General features: G+C 44.2%; 2 protein-coding genes across 9 annotated transcripts in view; both read right to left on the bottom strand.

Annotated features, from left to right (window-relative positions):
* The window catches only part of DGCR2 (DiGeorge syndrome critical region gene 2), a 43313-nt gene extending 24526 nt beyond the window's left edge, over positions 1 to 18787 (bottom strand). For 6 of the 8 annotated variants that reach the window (XR_009819888.1, XR_009819891.1, XR_009819889.1 and 3 more), the window contains exons 1-3: positions 18459 to 18787; positions 18070 to 18141; positions 825 to 947 (exon numbers count right to left, since the gene is read on the bottom strand). Coding sequence is in view for 4 of the 8 variants with exons in the window: in XM_062009802.1 (XP_061865786.1) it covers positions 825 to 947; positions 18070 to 18141; positions 18459 to 18537 (274 nt within the window). In the remaining 4 variants the exon portion in view is untranslated. The remainder of the gene's footprint in view (positions 1 to 824; positions 948 to 18069; positions 18142 to 18458) is intronic. The other 2 variants (XM_062009805.1, XM_062009804.1) reach the window with 1 other exon arrangement.
* Positions 18788 to 22471: 3684 nt separating this feature from the next.
* On the bottom strand, positions 22472 to 24556 carry LOC104562770 (testis-specific serine/threonine-protein kinase 2-like). The gene has a single exon (XM_010208982.2). It carries the CDS (start codon positions 23805 to 23807, stop codon positions 22713 to 22715), a length of 1095 nt encoding a protein of 364 aa, XP_010207284.2. The 5' UTR covers positions 23808 to 24556; the 3' UTR covers positions 22472 to 22712.
* Positions 24557 to 26551: the final 1995 nt, after the last annotated feature.

Genomic DNA, 26551 nt, shown 5'->3' on the forward strand with positions numbered 1-26551 from the left:
TTAAAATAATTTTTAAAGTAATTTAGTCACACTGTAGAGATAACACACTATGTCCCAGTTGAATCCACGCTTTCATACTCTTGCTTCATTGCTCCTGGTAAGAAAAAAAACTACATACAGGTACCTTCACATTTAAGATACACATAAAAAGGGTTGCACTGGTTTGTTTGTCAAGAACAAATGAAAAATGTTCAAAACTGTGGTTATACATTCAGGCAAAAAGTGTTTGTTCACCTGTTTTTTTTAAAGATAGCTCAATATCCAGGAGCTTTAGTAGGGAACCACTGCTGATGACAGGTCCCTGAAAGCATATGATCAAAAGACCTTATGAGAGTAACTACACCAGCTTGTTTAGGCAGAACAAAGCTGGCCACTTCAGTACAAGAAGCTTAATTGGAACAGGAAACAATATAACAAGCTCTCTACCTAAGTCCAACAAAGTCATCTCCGGCACAGTTTGAGTGATCTACAACCAAGTAAGTCCGAATTTAACCACAGGCTTATGTGATATTTTGGTTTAATTGCAACATGATTTTTTTTTTCCTTGTCACTCAAGCCTCTCTTTTAGATTACAAACTTGTCTCATCTCCAGGATATCTACTCAGAATGTAAGAATGGAAGGATAGTTCAGACAAGTAAAAAACTGTTGGCAGTGTTGGTTCCATTAAATGAAGAGAAGGCAACTCAAAGTCTGTTAATAATTGGTAGAGCTCTAACAAACAATCCCTGCTTTAAAAATATAAAAGAGCAAGCAATCCTAAAGAATCAAAGTACTGCTGCAAAACAAGCTGACACTGATGAGCCGTGTTCTCAGCTTTGCTTACCTGGACAGTCAACTTCATCACTCTCATCCTCACAGGTGGGCCATCCATCACACTGCCAATTTGAAGGGATGCACTGAATGGTACCACTCCGACATGCAAATTCCCCTGGGATGCAGCGGAGCTCTAGGAAAGAAGTTGTGCTTGCTTTGTTATTTATCCTCACAAAGTCTATGCATACATTAATCATCCACCAGGTAACAGACCACTAAAGCATAGCGGACAAAACCTCTGGATAACTCAGCATGTTAAAAAATGCTTCATTTCAGATCATTTCCATGCTTTAAACTCTACGTTTGTGGTTTAACAGACAGGAGGACTGGCTTCCAGTGCTTAGGAAATAATTCTGTCAGACATCCAGAGTAAAGACTTCCTGATAAAGATACCATGTGAGCAGCTACCACCACAGCATTATCCATTTACTTCTTGTAGTGCACTGAGGACTACTTGCTTGCTTTCTCAGAACCAAAGTTCAACAACAATCCACTATGGTAGTTCAGTGCTACATTATGCAATAAATTCAGAATCCTATTTCCATTCCATTCATTCTGTATGCCAGGATCTGCCAGACTTGCAGAAATGTCCAGGCTTATTTAGAGTCATTTCATAGAACCATTTGCAAAATAATTTCTATATTCATAAACCTGTTTTCACTTTCTGGTTTACGCTCTTTTGTAGAATTTCTCCTCACAAACATATCTGTTACAAGAAACTGTCACTATCTACATGCAAACACACAGTTACCACTTCTGCAAGAGCACTACCTACTTGCCATCATTACACTGTCACACCAAATTAGCATTATAAAAAGTATTCATTTTTTCAAAGCTTTGTAATACTACTTTCATCTACTAAATGCCAGAACCTAGTAATTCAGCTTCATTTCACGTCTCTCAAAATATTTTGCAAGAAGAAAAAAACACATCTGTCTACAGAAGTGAACAACTCTAAGCCTGTTTACAGATGGCAGATCTGCACATTGCCATTAGCATCTATACACTAACTTTTGCACCAGACCAGCACCACACATCCTTCTTCTGGATAGTGGTTGTTAATCGTCCAACCTATGTTTGCTAACAATTTAGCACATTTTCCTCTCAGCGAGCTATAATAATCCCAGCTAAGCTATGTTATGACTAGAGAACAAAACCCACAATGTTTTCAAATAAAACACACTCACTCCTGATTTTGAAGGAATCTAGCAGGTAACCATTTTGCAGGGGGAAATCTCTTAAAAGAATTTTCTAAATGCAGGTATGTAGTCTCTCATTCACAGTTTACAACTTAAGAGCAGAGCTGTAAGTGCAGTTGTTACCACCTTGAAGCACACATGTAAAATTAAATCAAGAGAGAGATGACATTCAAGTGTTCAGACAACATGACAGGCATAACAAAGCCAGTCATCATGCCCTCTCAATAAAAGCTGTACCTGTATACCTAGTAATTGGTATAGGATATTGGTAACAGGCCTCTAATTCGACATTAAGACTAAAATCCGGTTGCAATACTGGTTTCTCTTCAAAGCACAGACCTGTTCTTCTACAAAAATAAAGCCAGGCACATCCTCTTAGCAACCACCTACTCAGAGCAAACATTCAGGTCACAAAATGGCTAAGAACTTACACAGACCTGCCAGACTACTGACAGCAACAAGAGACCTTACAGTAAGACAAGAGCGTTCTCATCAGTGTATTCAGTCCAAACAATTAATAGAGCATGGGCAAAGGGAAAATGGAAAATAAAAACCACCTACTAACTTAGGACATAATGACTCCTGCCCACCAGAACAAAAAATTGAAATAATTTCTTTAGCCCAAAGAGGGGAAGGTGGAATAAATGGTTAAGTTTCACTTGCCCAAGGTAGCAAGACAGAAAATTTACAATCTATCTTTAAGGTGGGAAAAAATAAAACAAAGTAAACACATACAAAATCTTAAGTTGAAATTCAAACTACTCAAATTTCAAGTTCTCAGGAAAGTATCAGTTCTATATCACTGCAGCTTCATTCACCTCTTTTGCCCAATGTCAGCATGCAGTGGAAGGTTTCTGAGATCCACCTGCACTTATGGCAAAATTCAATTAAAAAAAAAAATACTTTAGGTAAACTCATATATTTTTAGTGCTTGATTTTAATGGAAGTCACACACACACTCTCTGAAGAAAGCTAATCTGCAGTCCTTGGTTTCACAAGTAGCCTCCACCAGGAAAGCACTACAAACCAGTATGCACATGTGAAAAACAGCAGAGAATACCTTTGCCTCTCCACAATTTCACACATGCCATTACTATTGTATGTACAATTACACATGACTAGTTCAGATAAAAGGATGACTACATCCCAGTATTATAGGCACTAAAAAAATACCAGTTATATTCTGTAATGTGATTACTTCCTGTATTACAGACACTCCTCCCTGAAGAATGTGGATACATGGAAGAATACAAAACACTTCTATTAAAACACCACTCATACCAGCTGAACAGTTGTTCCCGGTGGAAACCATGCTATGGCAGATGCACTAATTATTTCAGACCAAGGAACAAAAACTGCTATGCCATTCTATTTCAGAGAGGGGAAAAAAGCAACACTAAAAGAAATCCCACAAAATTAAAATAATCATATTCACCACCAACAAGATATGGTGGGAGGTGGGCAGCTCAGCAGCTGAGCACAAGGGCTGTCTGCCAATACCATCTCCTTGGCCCTGTGCACCCCATGTGGTCCTGCATGCCAGGCTCAACTCCCACAGCAGAGCAGCCAGCCACAGCAAGAGCCTTCAGAAGCAAAACACATACATAGACAGAAGCCTATAGTGAACCTGTGAGGTACTCTGCCAAGGTAAAATTTGTGAGGCAAGGAGAAATTTGTGAGGCAAGGAGAAATTTGTGAGGCAAGGAGAAATTTGTGAGGCAAGGAGAAATTTGTGAGGCAAGGATACACAGGATAGGTGCCAGTCTCCACAGTTAAATCAGATGTTTCATTTCAGTAGCCTATTTTTTAGGTCAAATCAGTAGAAAAATGAAAATATATCAAGGCCCTGTCTTTACTGCAAAAAAAAAAAAAAACCAAAAAAAAAACGCAAGTCATGCTGCCAGCAGCAGAGGAGGATTCACAAAGACAGACATATGAGCAACAGCAAACAACAGTACAACACGAAGGAACCATCTATCTTTCCTGAAATGCAAGGAATCACTTATCTCAGTCAGATTTTGTACTTTCCAGGAATATGGTAAATAAAAACTGTTTCTTCATCCACATAGGAGTTCCAGTTCTTCAAAAGAAGATCAGAATTTCAAAAACACTAGTCCCATTTCTGTTCCTAAAGTCAGATATCCCACACTGTTCATAGCTATTGATGGTAACTCACAGCAAGGAAGTATCTCAGCTATCACCTCCTAGCACCACCAAAGTCACATATTTTCCACCAGCTGTTAAAAGTAGAAACATTTTGTATTTTCAATATCATAAGAAAATACATAATGGCACAAGCTGAGCTACAAGCAAGCAGCTATTGCAGCAGAGACAACAATACATTAGCCAATGGCATCAAGAACTGCCTAGAAATGAAAGAATGGAAATGCAACCACCTGTAGCATTCATGTACAATATGATGAGTTTCACCAGCAATATTGATTCACATATGAAATTCTAACAGAAAAGGCTTTTTTGTCTTTTCAAGGACTGGATGCAGTCTTTGCTATGCTACAGCACAAAATTTAGTGGACTGAAACCTCATTTTAGAGCAATTAAATTAATCTGACATTTGCCAGGAAAAAAAGAGACGGATGTAAACATGGGAAATGGTAGCAATTGTAGTTTTAGCACTACACATGACATAAACTTACAAAACACCACAAGGTTCAAGTGGTGTGAGAATGCTTCAAGCACCAAGGTGTCACTATACAGTCTCTTCACTTCGTCCCACAGCACTCTACAATGTTAACCCCCAACAATCTTGCCAACCACTGCATCCTCTGCTAGCAGGTACAATGAAGTACAGAAAAAATACACAGCTTGCTGAAGGCTACAGATAAGATGAGCCTACAAGCAGAAGTCAGCTGTCCTGACTGCACTCTGTGCTTTCACAGCCCCACTGTACTTCCTCCCTAAAACGCAAGCCAATTCACCAGCATACTCCCACCTGTACCAACATTTATCTTCCAGAAACATCAACAATTAATAACTACGTATTCTCTGGCAACACTTCACCTCTCTAGCAACAGTTCATTCAGAGCTACAAATCAGCCAGAGGGAGCAACAAACTCTTAACTTTTTCATATAAAAGAGAAGAAAAACTGAAACCAGGTTCAGACCAGATCAGTTATACAGGTTAATACACAACCCAAGATGAAACTTACTGCTGAGTAAAGGCCTAAAAAATAAATACCAGTTTGTTGAGACACACTGTTAGATAATATAACCTGCCCTTGAGTCACTCACCTGTAAGATGTCTTACCAGAGCAAGTTGTGGACCTGTGTTTTGAAATTTAAAAGAAAACTTACAACGCAGTTGGAAACTTAATCAAACACCTGAAATAACAGGCAACATTAGAAATAAATTTAAACAGTGCCACACAAACAGGAAGCCTTCATCTCCTTTAACTGACAAATGTTATTTCCCTAAGTTAATTACAAAACAAACAAGATTTCTAGTAACAGAAAAATCTGCTTCATACAGGAAAAAACCTCAGTATTCAGGGTGGGTGCTTACACTCTTACAGAATGCTTTTGTTCCCAAGACTTTCCCAATTACATGTCAGATGCCAAGTGCTTCATAGCACTCATCACGTATTTCAACACAGGGCTTCAATAGCTTCTAGAATTTTCTTCACATCAGATTTTCTGCTAAATACTCAAAATAGACTTTTACAACAAGCATTATCCAGAGGAAAGACTTCATGATAGATGAATAAAATACACACTCAGACACTTTGCTTTAATTTTGAGATAGCTTCATGTGTTTGACAACTACTTTTCAAAGCATTAAATCTCATTTTAGCATTTCCAGTATCAAGTCAGGACCGTAAAAGGCACATGAGAAAGCGTTGATTCAACATAAGTTCACCTTGCTCGTTCAGTTTTCTCAATAAGTTTGATGAGTTGACTCTGAAACAGGAAGCTTCAGATCAAATGAAGCTATCATCTGTCTGCTTTAAGTCAGATCAGTTTGTCCCTCTGCAACCAAAAAACAACTCCACATGCTCCCGCAAATTCAGCAGAAATATACTTGCATAGGTCCACTCTCAATTACTGTGGAATCAGTGGCTCATAATAGTTGTCTGCCATAGAAGTTAGAACACCTACAAATGTGTTTATTTGTTAAAAATATCAGCCCTAATGGAAGACATTTTCTAATGTGCTCCAATTAAACACATCTCCTCAGAAGCAGGACAAATAGTTTCAGCCCTCTGCTACCAGAAGATGCCATGGGAACAGAGGTGGGACCTTCACCTCCATACCATAAGAGTCTTGATTACTGACCAGAGTCACAGCCCTGACCCATAAAAAGCTGTACCAGGTCACATCATCACAGGGGTAGGAGAATCAGCATGGAAAGAAAAGCTCTTGGAATGGGCAAAAACCAGCAAGCTGTAAAAAACTGTCAAGCTCATAGATCTAAAAAAAGCACCCTTCTAGTCTTCAAGCACTATTAACTCATCAAAACACTTCTGCAAAGACAAACTCATCCTCCTTCAATTTGAGAAAGGAATTCAGTCCAAAGAAATGCTAAATGAAAAACAAATCCAGAGTCCTGTCTCAGGTACAAAAAGTAAACATCTCCTGTAGAGCATCAGGTGAACATAAAGTTTTCAAAATCTAAATTTAAACTCATATTTTCAAGACACTAAAGTTTATCATTACAGAAACCAGTGGAAAAAGGAACACTAGAAAGCGAAACCTCTCCTAGAGCAGAAATGTCCCCCTGACAGACAGAAGACTCCCTTTATAAACACATGTGCCTAACTCCGATATATAAACCACTTGAAGTACAAAAACATTGATGTCTTGGCAATTCACAATTTAAGAGGTACAGATGAGGAGCCAGAGCCCTAAACTAAAGCCTCCAAAACATGTCTCCATTCAGAAGAGTGCTTTGATACAGAGATTAAATCCGGTGACTGCAAGCACTTATTTCCAAAGCTTGGGTTCTTCTGATTGCAATGACTTAATTTCTCTCTAACAAAGAGATTCCCCAACCAGCAAAGCCTGATACTTTAAGGTATTCTTTCAGTAGCTAAGACTACAGATGCATATTACATTTTAGCCTTTACATAGCAAGTATAAATTTGAATTTGTTTCAGTTTTTAATAGAAGGAAATGTCACTTTTCATTTGCTACACTAATTGTTTTTTCTTGTCTGCTGAGATTCATTTGTATGGAAATTGAAATTTGATTCAATGTACAAAGTCAGCATTTAAAACCATTTCAATTAGAAGCTATTACTCTGAAATGCATATATTGGAAAAAGATAAGCTAGAAGTAAGTGGTTTGGTTTTGTATGTAAGCTTTTAACAAACAATGAGTTTTATGTGTACCTGACGTGTAGTTTGTTTGTTTTGTTCACAGTTCTCAAGGTTGGATCCAGTAGATCCTCTGGCATAATTTTTAATTACAGATTGAAAGAAACTAAAAGACAAAAATACTTCCTGCTTTCTCAGTCTAAGCCATTCATTGTCACAAGCCAGATGAACCAACCTGTAAGACAATGTTCTGTTCAGATTTCAAGAGGCCTTTACAGCTATCAAAAGCTGATTAAGCATTAACAAAAACTCTAACTAAAAGTGCTTAGGCCAGTAACTCTTCTTATTCAGATTTTAACTTGTCCAACAGGTCTTTCCTACATTTTATAACACTAAATCTACATACTTAAGACCTGTACCTACACGTCACACTATTGTTCCCTATTTTAACACATTTAGGAATAAGTCTACTAAAATCGAACACTCTTCTCAAATAACCTGACCCCTGCTAAACTGTATGAGCATGACCAGGCCCTAGCATCTCTTAGTAAGATATCTAACTCCTTAAGTCCTTAGTTCCTGGAGGTTTTGCTCAACAAATGCCTGCAAACAAGTATCAGAAACAAAACAACAAAAGGAACACCACACCCATCATCACAGGAACACAGAGCTCCATATCCAATATTTATGCTCAAGCATGACACAACCAATATTTCTATAGACTGGTATTTCCTGAAGTAAGGGAGACTTAAAAATAGTCTAAGTATTCCCAATACAACAATACCACAATGGTGGTCTTAATCTAATCCTCAGCAGTCAGGTGAAGAAAAAGCTGTCTATAAGCTAATCCGCTGCACTTGAAAAGCAATTTCCATAACTTGGGACTTCTCTCAATCCACAGGTGAAGTTCACTAAAATAGGTACTGTATCTCAGACAGAACTCCCAAAAACCCAACAGCCTGTAAAGAGCACAGCAGTCTTGCCTGGCCTCTGCTCATGATGGCCAGTTGCTGGACAGCTTTAGTGCAGGGACGCTGACTACAGTCTCTGGTTGAGGATGTTCTGACATACTGTTTGAAGAGGTTTTCTCATTTTTAACATCATCTTTGAGGTATTATTGATCTCATGCAAAACTAAATGGTATTTCCCCTCAACTCCAGATCTCAGAGTTTTCACTATCCATTCATTTCCCAGAAGGTCTCTTTATATCGGTGAATCTTACTTCCATCACGTGTTTTTAAATTTGTCCTTACTCCACCCACTGCTGCATTCAGTGAGTACACAGAGTACTTGACAAGACACAGTAGCATGAAAAACAGCTTACGGTAACATCACCTTATTTTCAGAGAAGAAAACTATTTGTGAAGCTCCCAAGTCACCATCAGACAACTATCAATTCCATAGATTAACTTTATTAAATAACATTTCCCAATAAAATTTTATTTGAAGCACAGTGAACAGAACCAAAGCCTATCAAATAATTAAAAACCTATAGAAACATTGGAAAAAGTAAAGAACAGAGCACTTCATTTTCATGTTCAGTTCTACAGAACATACAATGCTCAGTTGTTCATCTGTGTTACTGAAAACATGTCCAAGCAAGATCCTTAGGTCATATAGCTTTGGTTCCCCATGGCCTGAGTACACACAGAAACATATTAAAGCACAATGACACACAATACAGAGCCTAGAGAAAAAGAATAAGAGCACCTCGTGCCTTGCACATAGGCAAACACAGTCCATACCTACTCTCAATTTTCATTCCAGTTCCTGAAAATTAAAGATTCTGGAGCTACAATTCCATTATAGTTGGAATATATCAGCTTCAAGAAGAAATAAATAATGTGTTAGAGCCTACTGTTTCATGGAGTAATTAAAATTGTGACAGCACTCCAGCTGAAAATTGTAAATCCTTAATGAATAACTCTAATGAACATTCTGTATTACTCAGTGTAATAGTCATAGTAAGTTATGACAGATGACCCTACCTACCATCCATCTAGAGATCTTGCAGCACAGTAAGGAACAATAACAGTCTCCTTTCCCTCATCCCCCTCACATATTGATATTATAACTACATCCCACATGAGCTTAGAATTGACCCAGTTTCTCCTTGCTCACAAGTGTCATTCACTGCAATTCATCTTCTGCTCTTTGTCTGGAGGGCAGACTTAATGTCAGTAAGGATTAAAAAAAAAAAAAAAAAAGCAAAATAAAAAACCAGCGAAGGCAGTGCAAAAGAGACAGAACTCAGCCAGAGCAACATCAGAGCTGCTTCAATGGCAACCATGGCTAGCATTTCCTAGGACCTAGGAAATACAGTCTCTGTGTTTTAGGAATAAAGGTGCACATTCACAAGACTGAAACAGAAAAAAGATATTTCCCAATTCCCCAGTACTGCTAAAACCGAACAGAAAACAAAACTTGCTACCTGAACTAAGCCCAAAGGACACTGTGAATTAGGCAATGCAGCCCTCCAGACTGAATGCCAGGTTTTTTCACAGCAGTCAGGGTATCAGCTAGGCAAGGGGCTTGTGGGTTTTTCCCCCCTAAGAAACTGTTATGATAGGAAGTAAATAAGCAGAAGGGAAAAGTAAAATACAGCATTGGCACAAAGATCACTCAGTACAAACAAAACCAAAGCCACAGATACTCTAGAACCCTTTAACATAACAGCAATTCAAGAACTCTCAGAGCAGTCAAGGCTAGTTCATAGCCACCATTAAACTGAAAGTTGGAAGTGCTAGACTTCAGCAGTATTAAACTCTTTTACCTTCAACAAGACAACATTATGTGCCTACTTGTAGAAAACAACAACAAAAATGATCTCATGTTTTGTTTGGGTTTCAGGTTTTTTTCAGTATATGATTCAACAGTATTTAAGCACATCCTTAAACTTTGAGCACATGAACAATCCAAAGAAATCTAACGAAAAATGCACAATTTAAGGCCAAGCAAGTATTTAGAATACCTTGTTGAACTAAAACACAAGAACTGTGATAGGCTTTAATGACAAACAGGAGACAAGATACTATGAAATCAGATATTCTTAACCATTCCATTCTCCAAAAACTAACACCACTTCTTAATTTCAAAACCAAATGACTGTGGAAGAAACCTTCCACAGACTCCTAAGGAAAGCAATGGTCTTAAACAAGAAACATGGTCTTAAGAATCTAACAAATTCAGAGACAGGAAACATGCACATAAAGAAAATACCTAGAACACCCAGAAGCAAAAATTCAATATAAGGAAATCTGACCTTAAATACAGAAAACCCACTTATATCCTTCACATGGCATCTGGGCAGTGGCTGTCATGGACTGGAGGAAATGGTTCCTGCATTCCCCCACTCAACTAAAGCCAAACATGGTAGGAACACAGCCAGTGGTGGTCACTGCTATGTTTGTCCACATTGTATGAGATACTGTGCTTTCTTCTTCCATGGCAAAACAAACACCTGCACAGAAATTTCAAACACAAACCATACACAAATCCCAACTTTAATAGTTCTGTCAGAAATCAGCAAACAAAAATCTAACCCTTTTACAAAAAGCCACTTAAGCCTTCAAGAGCAGTTTTCTCACTCTCCACACCTTCTAACACAAGCATTGCCAGCACTCTTCAGCCAGCTTCTATCATGCACGTGTCAGGTATCATACTGTTAAACTTGATCTCATCCATATTTTTGGCTGTCAAATCAATAGAAAAACTACATTCAGCTCCATTACTGCTCAGAAAGACACAGATGACCACTCATATTCTGTATCAGAAATCTGAAACATTTCTCTCTGATCTGGTCACTACCAGAATGGAGGTGGGATGATGCTTCTGATTAAGTCTTTGCATTTGGATCCCACTGCATTTGGATCCTCAACTTTTCTGAAGGATTTCTCTGAAATCTCATTACTCAAGTACATTTCTGTTACTATATTTTAATCAGTAAAGAGAAATGTAGAGGAACAAACAATTTCACAAACTACAAATGCAGTTTTGACCATCCCTGGATTTAAAGAAGTTGTAACATGTTTTAGAAGTTTAGTATACACAAGGCAAAACACTTCTTGGATACAAACTCAAACCAAGCAGGTGTCAGAAGCAGAAATTTTTGTTTACTTTTAAAGCATATAAAAGACAACATATGGCTTTTAAGTCAGGCGAAGCCTTTTTATTTAAATTGCTATAGAAATGTTAGCACAAATGAAACATACAGATAGTGAAGGACAGCACTCGGTTTTATGTAAAATTCTTCTCCCTCATGGAAAGGCAATGCTTGACAACTACTCTTGTATCATCCCATCTATCCTCCCACAGAGATCCAAGGGCAGAGTTGGGCTGGGAAAGGCACAGTCCAGGCTGAAACTGACCTCTCTCTGTATAAATATAACAGTTGTCTGTGCTCATCCCACTTCAAACCTCAGCTGCTGAGGTATCTACCCTCTGCAATGCAGATTTCAGTGTTAAAACACAAAGAAAGGAGGTTTCTGCATTTCAAAGTGCCATCTGAAGTTCCCACAAGAAAACACAGTTGCAGTCAGCCCAGAACACCCAGCATTGTTCTACCAGAAACAGTATTTAATCCCACTTTTCTACTAGCTTTGGTTCCCAAATAATTTCACTGGGTCTCCCACATAGCTGGTAACTTGTAGCTGGTCTCCTAGCATGAGAATATGAGGAAGCATAGCAGAGGAAGCATAATAAACAGAGGACAACACAGAAGAAGTTATACAAATGAAAGTGACAAACCTCAGTAAGTTAAAGAGCAGATAATGTCCCAAGAGCAGTCACCAAAAGCTAATTCTACATTTCCATCCACCAATCTGGCTGACAATTGTCAAGGACTAATGAATAAACAAGAACAGAAGCTAAATATAATGGTGAGATCAAGCAACTTTCATTTTAATTAACTAGGAAGTTTAACTGCAGCCAAACAAAGTAACATTCATGAGGCAACTATCCATTTCCATTAAACTTAAAATTGTGCTTCTAAATAATCTAAATGGCAGACAAACAATGCTACTAATAACTTCCCTAGGAGATCCATACAGCAAATACCATTAAAATGCTGTTCATCGAAGACATAATTAGCAGGCTGACCCTTGGACACAAGAACAAAACTCAAAGTTTCACAGGGAACCACAAGAAGCCAGGAGATTTCACAGTTTGCAGAATGCACATTAAAGGTTAATCCCAAATTTAGGCTTTTAAGTAACTCAGTGGCTAGAGACATGCTACAGCTAATCAATGTCTTCACTAAACGACCTGTGATTTCTCCTCCACTCAATAGGCTCTCTACAAAATCACCACTGGAAGTACAGTGCAAAGGTGTGAGCCAGCCCATGGCATGGAAACCTTTCCAGAGACTGGAAAGCTAAGGAGGAATGGGCACTGCCAGGCACACGCCACAGGCTGCTGCGAAACTGGTGGATCCTGGCACCCAAATAGTCTTGAGAAACTGCCAATCTGTTCTTTTAAAACCATAGCATGAGAAGTGCAAATGCACAACACTATTTAGACAGGAAGAATAAGTTGCAACTGCAAAACAAGCAACAGACTGACAACCAAAAGAATGTGGTGTGTGTAGTCCCTATCACAAGAAATCATTAAACATCTGCTGGACAAATAACCTCCACGAATTGCTTAGGTTTACCAGATTTTGGTTTGGGATGGGAAGGCAGACAACCCAGTCTCTTAGCACCCCTTCCAGTAACAATTTCCTATCACAAAAGATCAGCAAGCCTTTTCCAGTCACAGGTTATCCCTAGAAATCACACAGGCAGAGATCACCAGTCTCTCGTCAAGGCTGCCAGTACCCAAGGACTTCCTTGTGCACACTATCACTGCTTGAACCCCACACACACTTATTTCAAAATACAAGAACTCAAGCACCCCTGTTAAGCCGTGAAAGGAAGGAGCAGTGACGCCACTGAGCTGTTTCCAGGTTCTACCTTCAGATACCAGGAGTTCCTCTGGGGGTGTACAGGCTCTGAGTGGTGCAACATATGAGAGCAACAGGAAGTTCTGCTTCATACGTCATAGAAGTTATTTATATGCAACCCATAGGATGAAACAAGACCTTATAAAAGTTGCAAGAAATCATCATGTAAAAACCCCAAGACTCAGGCATTGCTCAAAGACAGCCCATAGAGGCAGTTACTACTCTTGCATTACAACTCAGGATTAAGCTCTAACAAAGCTCATTCCAGGCAATGGAATTATTCATTGAAGCCTTAGCTGTTTTTTTGACATTCACTGGGGGATTTTACATCTTTCATACTTGCTATCTAAAATTCTTCTCTCTTCAAGCTAGCTCTACCTTTGCCCTAAATACTGAGAAAGAAACACTTCCGCAGTTGCCTCCTCCCTCTACAGAGAGGGGCTGCAGCAATGTTCTCCAGCACTTCTGTCATTCTGACCTAATCTTCCTCTACTCCCAAACCTACCGTGAGGTCACAGAGAAGTTGTGTGCTTGCAAACCCCCAAGTTCCCTTCTGTTTTATTACTCCTCAGAACCAGAGCAATGCATCCAAACAGTCCTCTGCCTGACTCCTTTAACCTCCTTTACTTTGTAGCCACAGACAGTAGCAATCCCACTCACGCCTCAAATATTTTTGCCTTACATTTAACATCAGGAACTATCAGTCTTAAAGTACCAGACCTACTAATAAGGTTTGATGCCTTATGCCACGTCTCTCTGCTACACTGACAGCAGACACAGGAAAGCCTTTTCAAACTCATTAGCCTTGCTTTGCAGCTCATAACAGCGAAAAGCAGAGCACAGGAACACCAGGAAAAGAGCACACTAATATGTAACAGTAGGAAGGAAACAACAAACTACTAAACCAAGTAGATTAAGAAGAGGATGGAGGTGGCTCAGACTTGAGACTAGAAGCCAGGCCAGCCCTACTTTCAGCAGAAGTAGCTGAGGAGCTATGATGAAAGCTTTTCTGCCTCTCACACCTAGAAGCCCTTACATGTGGATTCAACTGAATACAAAGACAGAGACTGTAGTTAGCAACGACATGGAACCAAAGAAGCATTAGTCACCACAGCTCTAACTATGATGGAGACAGTGACTATGAAACAAAATAAAGGCTTCAATTTGCCTACCCAGGAACTCCCTTTACAGCAGAGGAACGCCAGGCCCAGGTCACACTTTACAACTGCTCTATTTGGATCTCCAGTCAAAGCAATGATAGAATTCAACTAGCCAAAACCAGATACATTCAGCCACAGCACACAAGCAAATTACCTTGAAATTATGTGGATTGTCTGTAGATTGACTTCTACTCCCAGGAGCTCTGCCTTGCATTTAAGTCCTACAGCTGTTGACTAGGTGAGAAGAAAGAGTTGGCAACTTGAACACACTTGTCAATTGTATTGTGTCAAGATATCAACACCCCACCAGTAAGAGCATAACTGCCTGCTGTGTACAAGCACCAAAGCATATGAAAAGCTCAAACTTTAGCTAAAGTTGCAGGGCTTTTTCACCAGACCACTTGTGCTGGCAAGTCCATCTCAGCATTGCTGATTAGGTAAGTTGTGCAAGTTTTTGAAAACTGAACTTGAGTAATAAAATTACTTCCTCTAGTTAGCTTTGAAGTGGAGAAAGAAAAGCTGCAAGAACAAGAACTCAATTGGCTTTTAGCTGCCTGGCAAACGCTTTAATAAGAAAGCCCAATGACCTACATTCACAAGGCTCTGTACTAAACCACTATTACAAAATCCAATATAAAGCCTGACCATGTTTAAGCAGCAGTATCTTGTTAGAGAAATACGAAAACATGTTATTGTCTTTAGCAACGATGATCTTAATTAATCCCCTAAACACTGTTCTGAAAAATGTTGTCCTGATTGTTCCAGACTCTTTAAGTTCCCAATGTTACATAAAGACACCAGAACCTTTGCTTTCCATTTGTGCAGTGGGATGTTAACAGAAACAGGAACTGCATTACATGGTCTCAAATATGTAAAACTAAATTCGTAACAATTTACACCTCCAATGGTCTTTCAATAACCTACAGAAATGTACTACTGTTAAGACACTTAGTCTAAATCCAAGCCAGTGCAAGTATAGCTCATTGTGACTCAGCTAACACACCACCAAAATATTTGTTCACATAAAGACAACAGTTCTCAGACAGCTAGTCAGATAACCTGAAGCAGATGCTTTCAGTTGCACCAGAAAAAATACTGTGACCAAAAAAATTCAAGTGGTGAATCTGAAAGGCACAAAATTACCATTAAAAGTCCACAGACACAGAATAATCTGTAGTACCTTCAGGAACACAAATCTCCACAGCTAAGGCTGATGCCACGGTGTGCTGCATGTACCTGACACCGTTAGTGATGGCAGTAGCATGAAACACACTTGTGTATCCCAGATAGATTTTTTTGTCCTGATTTTTCCTAATGAATTTTTCTCCTAATTTACTAAAACTCATCTCACCCTCAATGCAGAAGAAAACTAGGTCCATGTAAACTCATTGCCTTTTAGATTGCCTGAAAAGATACTACAGTTGAGCAGGCTTAAAAGAAGGTTTTATTTATCTGAAGAGCATAGCAAGAACATGGATACAAAGCTAGTGTCAAATTTACATGAAAGTACAAAGAGGCGCCTGATTCGCTGGGACTGAATTGTGAAGGGACTACACATTCATCTCAGGCTACACAAAACCTCCCAGCACTCTACAGCACTCACTTGATAGTTTAAGTCTATACTTGGAGCTAAGTAAGCTGTAGGCATCCTTCCTAAACCAATAAGGCACTTACTACAAAACATAGGTTTAAAGAAGCAAAAAAACCCACTGCTAAGAAAATAGCTTGTAAATTCAAACACTCTTTCTAAAGAAATCCATGCACCTCCCCAGCAAAGACAAAGGAGACTTTTTTGCACATCCTCTCTACTTGCATGAGCCAGATTTTCCCTATTTACACCTTTTGTTTCAAGAGCAACCCACATACTATTTAATCTACTAAATGGATGATGTGTTTGAGACAGTAGATTCAAGACATTAAACGAAGCAAGCTACAAAGCAAATGCCACTGGCTGAAAGACACGAGGCCACCCCGAAGCCAAGGGAAAGCAGAGGCGTCACCATGGACAGCTCAGCCTCGGCGGCACCCGCAGCCTCCCGGCACAGCTCTGCCTCCCGGCACAGCTCTGCCGCACAGCCCCGAGCTCCCCAGGGCATCCAGGAACTCCTCATGCTGGGAGATCCCAGCTGCAGCACTACATCCTGATGGATGACTTCTTAAGAGGCTCAAAAATACCTATGGTTGGAGCAAAATGTGAGGGATGCGCATGGAGTTGCCCCAGAGGAATCCTAACCCTGCAGGTTTGGAAGCCAGTGGTGTGTAACCTTGGGCAGGTGGGAGTGGGGGTTTGTTCACAAGAAGGATGCTTCTGCCAGTGTGGCTACAGCACCACAAATCTTTCAAGTAGATATATCTGAGTTCCAGTAAAAAAATATCGTTTGCCTTAAAGAAACAAACTTCAGTGAAAAACTCATCTTCTTCAAGCATCAGCTACTGACAGAGATTTGATACGGAACTGCCACATGGAAAATGGAAATATGGAAAATGCCATTCTCTAATTTCTAGGAGGATACAATGTTCATCATCAAGAGAGTTCAGGGTCAAGTCTGCCCACTTGTACGCAGCTATGAATCTGCTCAGCCTTTTCAACTAGCTCTCGGTGCCAGCTACAAAGGAAGCTGCTAGACATGAGTTTCACAAAGTGTCTTCTCACATACAAAGGTCTCTAGCTGTAACACTGCTAGGTTAGCAGCTCCACAGGGTGGATCTCTGGGCTGCTTAAGAGCACAGTGTAAGCCATACACATACACTGTATTACCAGAAAAATCAAGCTAAAACAGCACAAGGCATACACAATGCAGTCAGCACCTCAGTTCTTTCAGTAAGGCTGCCTACACTGACCCAATTGTGTTTCTGCTGCACTGGGAATTTCCTTAAATGCAGTTTCAGTAGCACTGCTACGTTTTATTAGTCTGGGTCATAGAATCATAGAAACATTGCAGCTGGAAGAGATGTTATGACCAAGTCCAGCCTTTGTCCCAGCCCTATCAACCACTAGGCCATTTCCTTAAGTGCAACATCCACCCATCTCTTAAACACCTCCCAGGACAGTGACTCCAGCACCTCCCTGGGCAGGCAGGGATTTCAAAGTACACCATCATTCCTACTCTCCTATATAACAAAGAAGGGAGTATAATCCAGGAGTAGTTGCACAGTGCTATGAGAGGACAGTTTCCAAACCTGCAGAGCCACTCCAGGCAGCCTCACACTTTGGCTATCAATGCTCTTTGGCAAGAGCAGCCCAAGACATACGAAGGCTCTGCCAAGCTCCAAGTGAGCTAACACCCAAAAGGAAACCCCACCTGAGCAAAGTGCCTAGAAAGTGCTGTCCTTTTCAACCTGCAAACCATTTCTCTTAAGTCCATCATCCCAACATGTTAAAGCACCGTGCCCAGCAGCTACCACAAAAACTCCTCTGCTAAATTATTTCCTTAAAAGAAGTAAAACCAGAACTAGGAAGATGGCACATGAACTGAGAGGCAACCGGGGTTTTTTACTCTTTCTGGCATGAGCAAACAGCACTCTGAAAGCAAGGTTTCCTGTCTTGTCTTGGTGGCACCCAAGGACCACAACATAAAGCCAGGTAAGGAAGAAGCACCTGAAAACTTAGTCACACTGCCACATCTCCACCGCTGACTACCTGTAGGGTTACGCAGTTTTCTACCCAAGCTTGCAAACCATTTATTACCTTTACACAGCCGGCCGACAGCAGGGCCGATGCTTCCCCCCACGACCCAGCCAGCTCCCGTCGTTCTTAAAACTGTGAAGAAGCAGCAGAGACGCCTCCGGCTGAGCCTCGGGCCACGGCGGCTCCAGAGCTGGGCTGCTCCCGGCGCCCCGGCTCCCGCGTCCCTCCGCACCCGCCCGGCGCCGGCCTCGCGGGGACGCGGCTCGCAGGAGGCCAAGCCGGCCGCCGTCCCGCGGGCCGCTCACGCCCGGGCCCGTCGCTCGCTCCCCCGCCCCAGGGGAGCCCCGGCGACCCTCGCGTCCGCGCGGCTCCGGGCCCGGGACCCGCCCGCAGGGTGGAGAGGGAGGAGCGGCAGCCCCGGCCCCGCCGGCCGGCCCTGCTGCCCTTACCTGGCCGCAGCGGCTCGGTGATGCTCAGCACCAGAAGGAAGAGAAGGAGGAAGGTGCCGCTGTCCGCCTTGGGCACCATTTATCCTCCGTTCATCCTCTCCCGGCGCAGCGCCACAAACCCGCGAGGAGGGAACGCGAGGGGCGGCGGGAGGAGGGGCCGCCGCCGTGCCCGCGGGGGCTCCCCGTCCCACCGAGCTCTTTCCCTGCCCCGTCCGCCGCCGCCCCGGCGGGAGCCAGCGGCCCTGGCTGCGGCGGGATCGGCCGGCGCCACGCTGAGGGCCGCTCGCCTGACTCCGGCGACGCACAAGATGGCGGCCGCGCCTCCTCAACGTTCCGGCCCCGCGCCGCCCCGCCCCGCGCCGCCGCAACCGGCCAATCGGCGCCCGGGGGCGGGGCCGAGCGCCCGTGCCCGCGCACGCCCCGCCCACCGCGGGACCCGGCGGCGGGATACGCTGTGCCGGGGACTGAGCCGCCCGGGGGGCTGAGCCGCTCGGGGACTGAACCGCCCGGGGGGCTGAGCCGATCGGGGGGCTGAGCCGCTCGGGGGGCTGAACCGATCGGGGGCTGAACCGTTCGGGGGTTGAGCCGATCGGTGGCTGAACCGCTCGGGGGCTGAGCCGCTCGGGGGCTGAGCCGATCGGGGGGCTGAACCGATCGGGGGCTGAACCGTTCGGGGGTTGAGCCGATCGGTGGCTGAACCGCTCGGGGGCTGAGCCGCTCGGGGGCTGAGCCGATCGGGGGGCTGAGCCGATCGGGGGGCTTCCACCTGCCTCCTCTACCCCCGAGAATGGCCTTCCCAGGTCCTTCCCACCAGCCACCCGTCTCCCCAGAATGGCCTCCACCGCTGCCTTCTGTCCCCACTGGGACAGCACTCGCAGGTACCCTCAGTCCCCTGGGATGCTCATTGCCAGCCACCACTATCCCCCTGGGATGGTCTCTACTGGTCCACTCTATCCCCACTGAGACAGCAGCCCCAGTCCTCCTGTCTCCCCAAGATGGCCTTGCCCCGTTTTCTCAGTCCCCTAGGATGACCTCTTCTGGGACAGACCTTCCCCATTGCCAGATTGGGTGCTTTTCTGCTCACCTCCATCACCAACAAACAGCCTTTCTCCATCCCTCCCATAACAGACTCAGCTTCCTCTGTACCCAGGGTGGCCCTTCCCAGTCCCCTCCATCCCCACTGTGATGGCCTTTCCCTGCTGCTGCAGGACTTCCCAGCCATCACCCTGCCTGTCCCAATGACACACGCACAAAGCGCTGGGGTTTCCCAGTGGGTGACACCAATAAGCAGCACCGGGTGCTGGGATGTCTCTGAAGCCTGGGCCCAGTAAAGCAGCACTGCAGCAGCGGTGGAGCCAGCTGTGTTTCTATAACTCCTGGAAACACTGCATTCCGGGCTCCCAGGCCCAGACAGAGAGGAAATACATAAAGAAAACAGATTATGCAGCTCAGATCATTGTTAATGGCCCTGCAAATGACAGGTGCCTTTAGGAATTTGACCTTGGGTGTTGCTGCATGTCAGGCTGGGCAGGGTGGTGGCTGTCCCTGCTGGGGAGCCCAGCCTAGGGGAGAGGCACAAGCACCAGTGCCACAGCTTTCCTGTTGTGGACAGTTTAGGCTGAGAGTCAGCCCAAGAGGTGTTTGTGATCAAAAGGCACTTTTACCTTCAGCACCCACTTCCTAGATGGAGCTGGAATTTCCTCTGAAGATTGGAAGCAAAGCAGCAGTGTCTCAGCAGTGCTGGGGCATGGGCTCAGCCAGGGCTGGGCACGCTGGCTGCTAGGGGTCAGCAGAGACAGCACTTTCCTCTGCTGGGTTCCAACTGCTCAGTAAAACCCTTTTCAGAGGGGCTGAATCGACATGATGGTTAATGTCCTTTCCAACCTAAACCATTCTGTGATTCTGTAATTGTAAAAACTGCCCTGATGCACAGCTCACAGAGGTTGGGGTGAGGGTCCCTGGCTCTCCTGGCTATAAGGCTGCCACAGGGAATGCTGTGTTACTAGTTTTTCCAGCATAAAGAGCTGTGCTGGTCACCAAATGGGTTCAGGAAGTAATGGAAAAGTTTTTCTTATTTAGAGATTAACATAACCAAATGCCTTCTTTTTGTAGTTTAGTTACTAACAAAGCCTTAACCTTTAAACAACTTCCAAGCAACCCTGGGAGCCCTAACCCAGCAAATATGAGGGTAGTTGAAACCACACCTGAGAACCACGGACTGCGGTCCTGAGGCTGCTTTCAGCTGTCTGCAAAAGGCCTTGTCCCCTTCCTCTTCCTGATCAGGTGGCCTGTAGTAAACTCCCACCACAGCGCCATCCCCAAAGAGCTGAAGTAATCTCTAGTGTAACCTGTGTTTTGCTTCTTCAAGAAATCCGAGCCTGCCTCCTCCATCTGAGTTACAGCAACCCATCCCTTGTCCTCACTGCCTCTGCACTACCAAGTTTTCCAGCTTCCCAAGAAGTCCATCCTGCTGCTCCCACATCAACCATTAACTCCCCTGCTCTTTCCCATCCATTTATAAGAATGTTTTGTGGTTCCTCATCTTCTCTGCATGGACCAAGAAGCCAAGCTCCAAACTGCAAACAAACATTCTATTTGAAAACTCCAAGCTGCAGCATACACAGACTGAGTGCAGCAGGTGAAGCAGAACTGTCCCTAGCCCCTGTGTTGTGATCATCAACTTTGTCAAGTCTTTGGAGTCACACTTAGCAGCTGTAAAAATGAAACTGAGAAAGCTGAAATCAATGCAATGCAAAAAGCTCCAGAGGCTAATTGAAGTTAAGCAATCAACACGCACACCAGTAATCCTCAGAGCCCTTCTGAGGAAGGTGTTGGTGTGAAGACCAGAGGCTGGAAGTCAAAACGGAACTACTCCATTGAGTAGGGGCTTAAGAAAAAGCCCGCTGCAAAGCACATAAAATCAGCCAGGAAAACAACTCCACAGTTCTTGAGATTGCCCTGGTGAAGATAAGAAAAGAAACACCCCATCTGTAGCAGGGCACGCTGCCTAACAGAAAAACCACAAGCTGAAGAAGGTCACACTGCCTTTAGTGGCAAAAGCCATTACATACCAGCCTGACTCAACTACTGTGTCCAAGAATTACTTGGGGAAGTAAGAAAATTCCTGAAGTAGGTTGTGAAACAGATGTTTTTGGAGATAACAGCAGTTTCAGCAACAGATGACTGACAGTCAATCACTTTATTGTATAAAAAGCTCAGTCCCATTTCTGAGGGGAAGGGATTCCTGCACACTGTTCCTTGGAGTATGTCTGGAAATTCCTTGAGTGGGGATGCCTCTCAAGGTTACCCTCTGGGGCTGAGTGAATCACCCACTGTCATCAATACTGATTGAGTGCCAATATTGGGTAACATCAATCCCTATGAAATAAGTAATCTCTATGAATTAAGTCATCCCTGAGCAAGCTTTGAGCTGTTAATTCAATTAAGCAGTAGTTACAGTACTGTGCAGTAAACGTTACTCTAACCCATTACCTCAACAGAACACATACTGTGTAAACATATTTTTTTTATCCTGATTGGGACTGGATATAAAATGTATTTCCAATTCCAATCGTATTACTGTTGTGTAAAAATAAAGCTCTGTTTGGCTTGCTTCCAGAGTTGGCCATGGGCAGGGGGCATCATTGCCGCGAAGTTTTCGGCTCTTGGCCTGAAAAACCCAGGCTCAAAGCCTGAAAACCCAGGCACAAAGGCCTGAAACCCAGGCACGAAGCCTGAAAAACCCAGGCACGAAGGCCTGAAACCCAGGCACAAAGGCCTGAAACCCAGGCACGAAGCCTGAAAAACCCAGGCACGAAGGCCTGAAACCCAGGCACGAAGCCTGAAACCTAGGCACGAAGCCTGAAAAACCCAGGCACGAAGGCCTGAAACCCAGGCACGAAGCCTGAAACCCAGGCACGAAGGCCTGAAACCCAGGCACGAAGCCTGAAACCCAGGCACAAAGCCTGAAAAACCCAGGCACGAAGGCCTGAAACCCAGGCACGAAGCCTGAAACCACTTACCAATATGTTCTGACAGTAACTTATCCCCACAAACCATGTCAGAGACAGGTCTTTTGAGAATAACAGTGTTAAGCTGTTTATTCACCTCAGCAGATGTGCTGTGTCTACCGTTGCTATATTTTGTAAAGCAAAAGATGAGAAATATTGATGAAGACCCAGGGAAGCTGAAGCTGAGAACCACCAGAGTTCACAGGTTAGACTAACTCAGGAATATTGCTAAAACCAGCCATCCTTAAGAGGGTCCCAATTCCTTCTGTCCTTCCTCTTCTGCAGAATGGGGTTTAGCTTGCTGCTTGTGCTCAGGCCTTCTTTTACCGAGGCTTTGGGAACACTCACCCTCTTCTGCAGAATGGGGTTTGGCTTGCTGCTTGTGCTCAGGCTTTCTTTTAGCAAGGCTTTGGGAACACTCCCCCTCTTCTGCCTCTGGCAAAGGTGAAGGGATCGTGGATTTTGGAGCCTGCAACCATGGGTGTTCTAAAACTTCATCTATGCCCAACCTGTGAGACACACTGGGGTGGAGCAGGCGGTAAATGAGGTTCTTGCTCTCCTTAGTCAAATGTTTTGACTTGGAGAAGTGAATCTTGTGTCGTTTCTGAGCACGAACCATTTCCTTGATATTGGAATCATCAAATGGCATTAAAGCAAAGAGCATTGAATACAAGATGACACCCAGACTCCACATGTCAGAAATCCTGGGGTCATAGGGAATGCCCTCCAGCACCTCAGGGGCTGCATACGCAGAAGACCCACAGAAGGTTTTGCTGAGAATGATCCTTCTGTTTGCGTCCCGGGACAAGAATTTGGAGTAGCCAAAGTCTGACAGCTTAATGTTGAAACCTGCATCAAGAAGGATGTTCTCGCATTTGAGATCCCTGTGAGCAAGGTCCAAGTCATGGCAGTACTTGATGGCAGATGCCAACTGCTGGAACTTGCTGCAAGCCGTGTCCTCTTCCATAGCTCCTGTGGTCTGGATGTAGTCCAGCAGGTCTCCCTTTTCCCCCAGCTCCATCACAATATACACTTTCCCACCCGATGTCTCAAAAATATCAAAGACTTCGATGATTGAGGGGTGGTGCAGACATTTCAAGGCCTCTACTTCCCTGGGGAGAAATCTTTCAAGGTTGTCCTGAGTCAGTTTTTTCTTGTCGATTATCTTGACAGCCACATCACGTTTCAGCCGCTCCGAGTAAGCGGATTTCACTTTGCCATAAGAGCCTTCTCCTAGCGTCTTCTTCAGTCTGTAGCCTTTCTTTGCAAGCACAGCAGCATCATCCCTGGAGGCAGAGCTGTGGGCAGCTGCCTTGGTTGGAGATGGTGTGTGCTGCATGTTGTGGCAGATGTTAACGCCCCTGCACTACTGACTGCCTGGGTGCTGGTGCAGGTGAGCACCCCAGCACTGGCCACTGTGATGTCACAGGCAGCCTCCCCTGCACTGACTGCTTGGAAGGACCTTTCAGTTCTACTGGATGACATCATCTAGGGGAAAACTTGACATCAAGTTACTGAGAGACATTGACTGTGCTCTGCCTTCTTCATACAATTAGTTTTGTAATGGGCTTTGCTAAGAGGATGGAAGTAGTTGACGGTTTTTGTTTGCTCTTTCCTTCCCTAAAATCATAGAATCATTGAATGGTGGGGGCTGAAAGGGACCTTTAGAGATCATCTAGTACAACCCCCTGCTAAAGCAGGTCCTCTTAGATCAGGTAACACGGGAACACATCCAGGTGGGTTTTGAAGACTTCCCAGAAGGAGACTCCACAACCCAAAGTCCCATATGAGATGAAGTTTTGTCTGTTGTCTTTTTGTGTGCCTCAGATGACCTTTCAAGCCCTGTGCAGGCTGGCTTCTGGCAGACAATGGCCTTGCTCCTCATGGCCCAGCTTTCCTCCAAAGGGATGATGTGTTGAGGAGTGGTTAAGGTAGAATGGACATGGACCCCAGGGTATAATGTTAGGCCCGACGGGGCAAGGCAATCTGAGTTCTAGTTATATGAATTTAATGCACAATCAAGGCCAGAGTCAGAGCCATGGTTAAAGCAGTTGCTGTCACGTAGTCAGTGCAGACAGCAGGCCGCTTTCTGCTCCCTCAAGGTCAGGCTGTTTTCAGCTAACGAGCTAACAGCTCAAGGTGGAAAACAACTACGGGGGAAAAACAAGATGGGAAAATGTGAGGGAGCTTGCTTATCGCAGAAACTGCAAGTAGGATGAACACAAGAATGTAATCTATTAGCTGCTGTTGCTGAGCTAGCTTTGAAGCTGCTGGATATAAGTTAGAGCCTGCTCTCAATAAAGAAGATTTCTGCTATCACTCACATTGAGTAGGACTGATTTCTTCCCACCCAGCTGAGAATCGGACCCTGGGTTGATCGCCGCATGAAGTAGGCTTCGTGCCTGGGTTTTTCAGGCTTTTGTGCCTGGGTTTCAGGCCTTCGTGCCTGGGTTTCAGGCCTTCGTGCCTGGGTTTCAGGCCTTTGTGCCTGGGTTTCAGGCTTCGTGCCTGGGTTTCAGGCCTTCGTGCCTGGGTTTCAGGCTTTGTGCCTGGGTTTCAGGCTTTGAGCCTGGGTTTTTCAGGCCAAGAGCCGAAAACTTCGCGGCAAATGGCACCCGAACAGGGACCTCACTGGGTGTTACCGGGTAAAGAGCCTGCCTGCGGGGAGCTGAGACTTGAAAATCCGGAGGCAGAGGCAGTCGTCGGAGGAAGCCTGCCGGATCTCAAGCAGAGGTTGCTGTACCCAGGGGAGTGACTACAGGTTGGCTATTGATAAACATATTGTAGACTGCTTGATTGCTTTGGCCAGTGTAACCCACATGTTTTGCTTGGGTTGTTGAAATTGCCTAAAACCATTTACCACAATCATTTGAAGCATCAACAGTATGACAAAATCCTTTTTTTTTTTTTTTACTTCTGATAAAAAAAAAATCCTTCACCAATGAGTCTAAAACACAAACCACCTTTTAGCTTCTCAATGTGAAAATGTTCTGTTCCTGACGCCTAAAACACCTTAGAAAGTTTCCACTGTAAGAAAACCAATATTCATCATCACATTTACAGCAAAATGCATAACATCACGACCAACAGTTTTTACAGTCTTTGAGGCAAGGGATTGAGGATGGAAAGGACGAGCCCAGCGGTCCGTGAGGGCCGGGGCCGGCGGTGTCGGAGCGGTGTGTGGGGGGGGGCTCCGGAGACACTGACCGGGCGCGGGAAGCGGCTGCGCGGCGGCGGCTGCGGATGGAAGGGGCAGGGGGGTCTGGCTCACTCCGTGCCGTCCCCGGCGCCGGCGGCGCAGTCGGTATTAGTCTCTCCTGTGTTTTCTTTGTCTCCCCTCGCATGCCCGATGGTGCCCAGTCCAACACGGGGTCGCGCTCCCCCACTCCCCTGATCGTCCTGCGCTGCACCCCCGCCCGACTCCGCCCGCTCGGCATTCCCCTGCAAGTCGTCCCAGGGGTAACTCGGCGGGCTGGCTCTGAATGGGAAGCAGCTCTCCCGCGGGGGCTCTGCTCCGAAGCACCTTCGCCTCTGACTTTGTAAAACTCTTGTGTAGAGAAGAACTCTTTTTTTTTTTTTTTTTTCTTTTTTTTTTTTCCTCAGCACGCCCCGCTCAGCGCCGGGCGGCACCGGGCTGGCTTTCAGTGGCGACAGGCTGTGTTTCCATGGTCTCTTGTCGCTCCAGTTTCTTTAATACTTCCTGCAGGAACCTGTCCGTTCCCTTGTCTGTCTCCTTCAGCCTCGGTGCAACGGTCAACGCCTGGGCTGCAGGCATGGCCACACGCTGTTCTGCTTGCATTTCTTTTAAAGTATTTATCACGTCTCTCCAAACGAGACCTAAATTTTTACTGATCTTACTATTGTCCTTATCACCACTAATAGTGGCTTCCCAGAGAAGGTTTCCAATTTCTCGCCACTCACCAGAAAACGGAGGTGAGATATAATTAGTCCCGATACCAAACAGTCCAGCTGTTGGCTCGGCTACAGTCTCGGGCATATCAAGTTGCTGAGTTACAGCAGCGGCCAAATCCTTTTCCAACTTATACTTTTTTAAACAGGTAATTACTTCTCTCCATGGTTTCA

The sequence above is a fragment of the Colius striatus genome, chromosome 17 (genome assembly GCF_028858725.1).
Source record: "Colius striatus isolate bColStr4 chromosome 17, bColStr4.1.hap1, whole genome shotgun sequence".
Taxonomy (NCBI): Eukaryota; Metazoa; Chordata; class Aves; order Coliiformes; family Coliidae; genus Colius; species Colius striatus.

Coding starts and splice junctions, on each gene's coding strand:
- LOC104562770 (XM_010208982.2), bottom strand. CDS start 23,807: ATGCAGCACACACCATCTCCAACCAAGGCAGCTGCCCACAGCTCTGCC.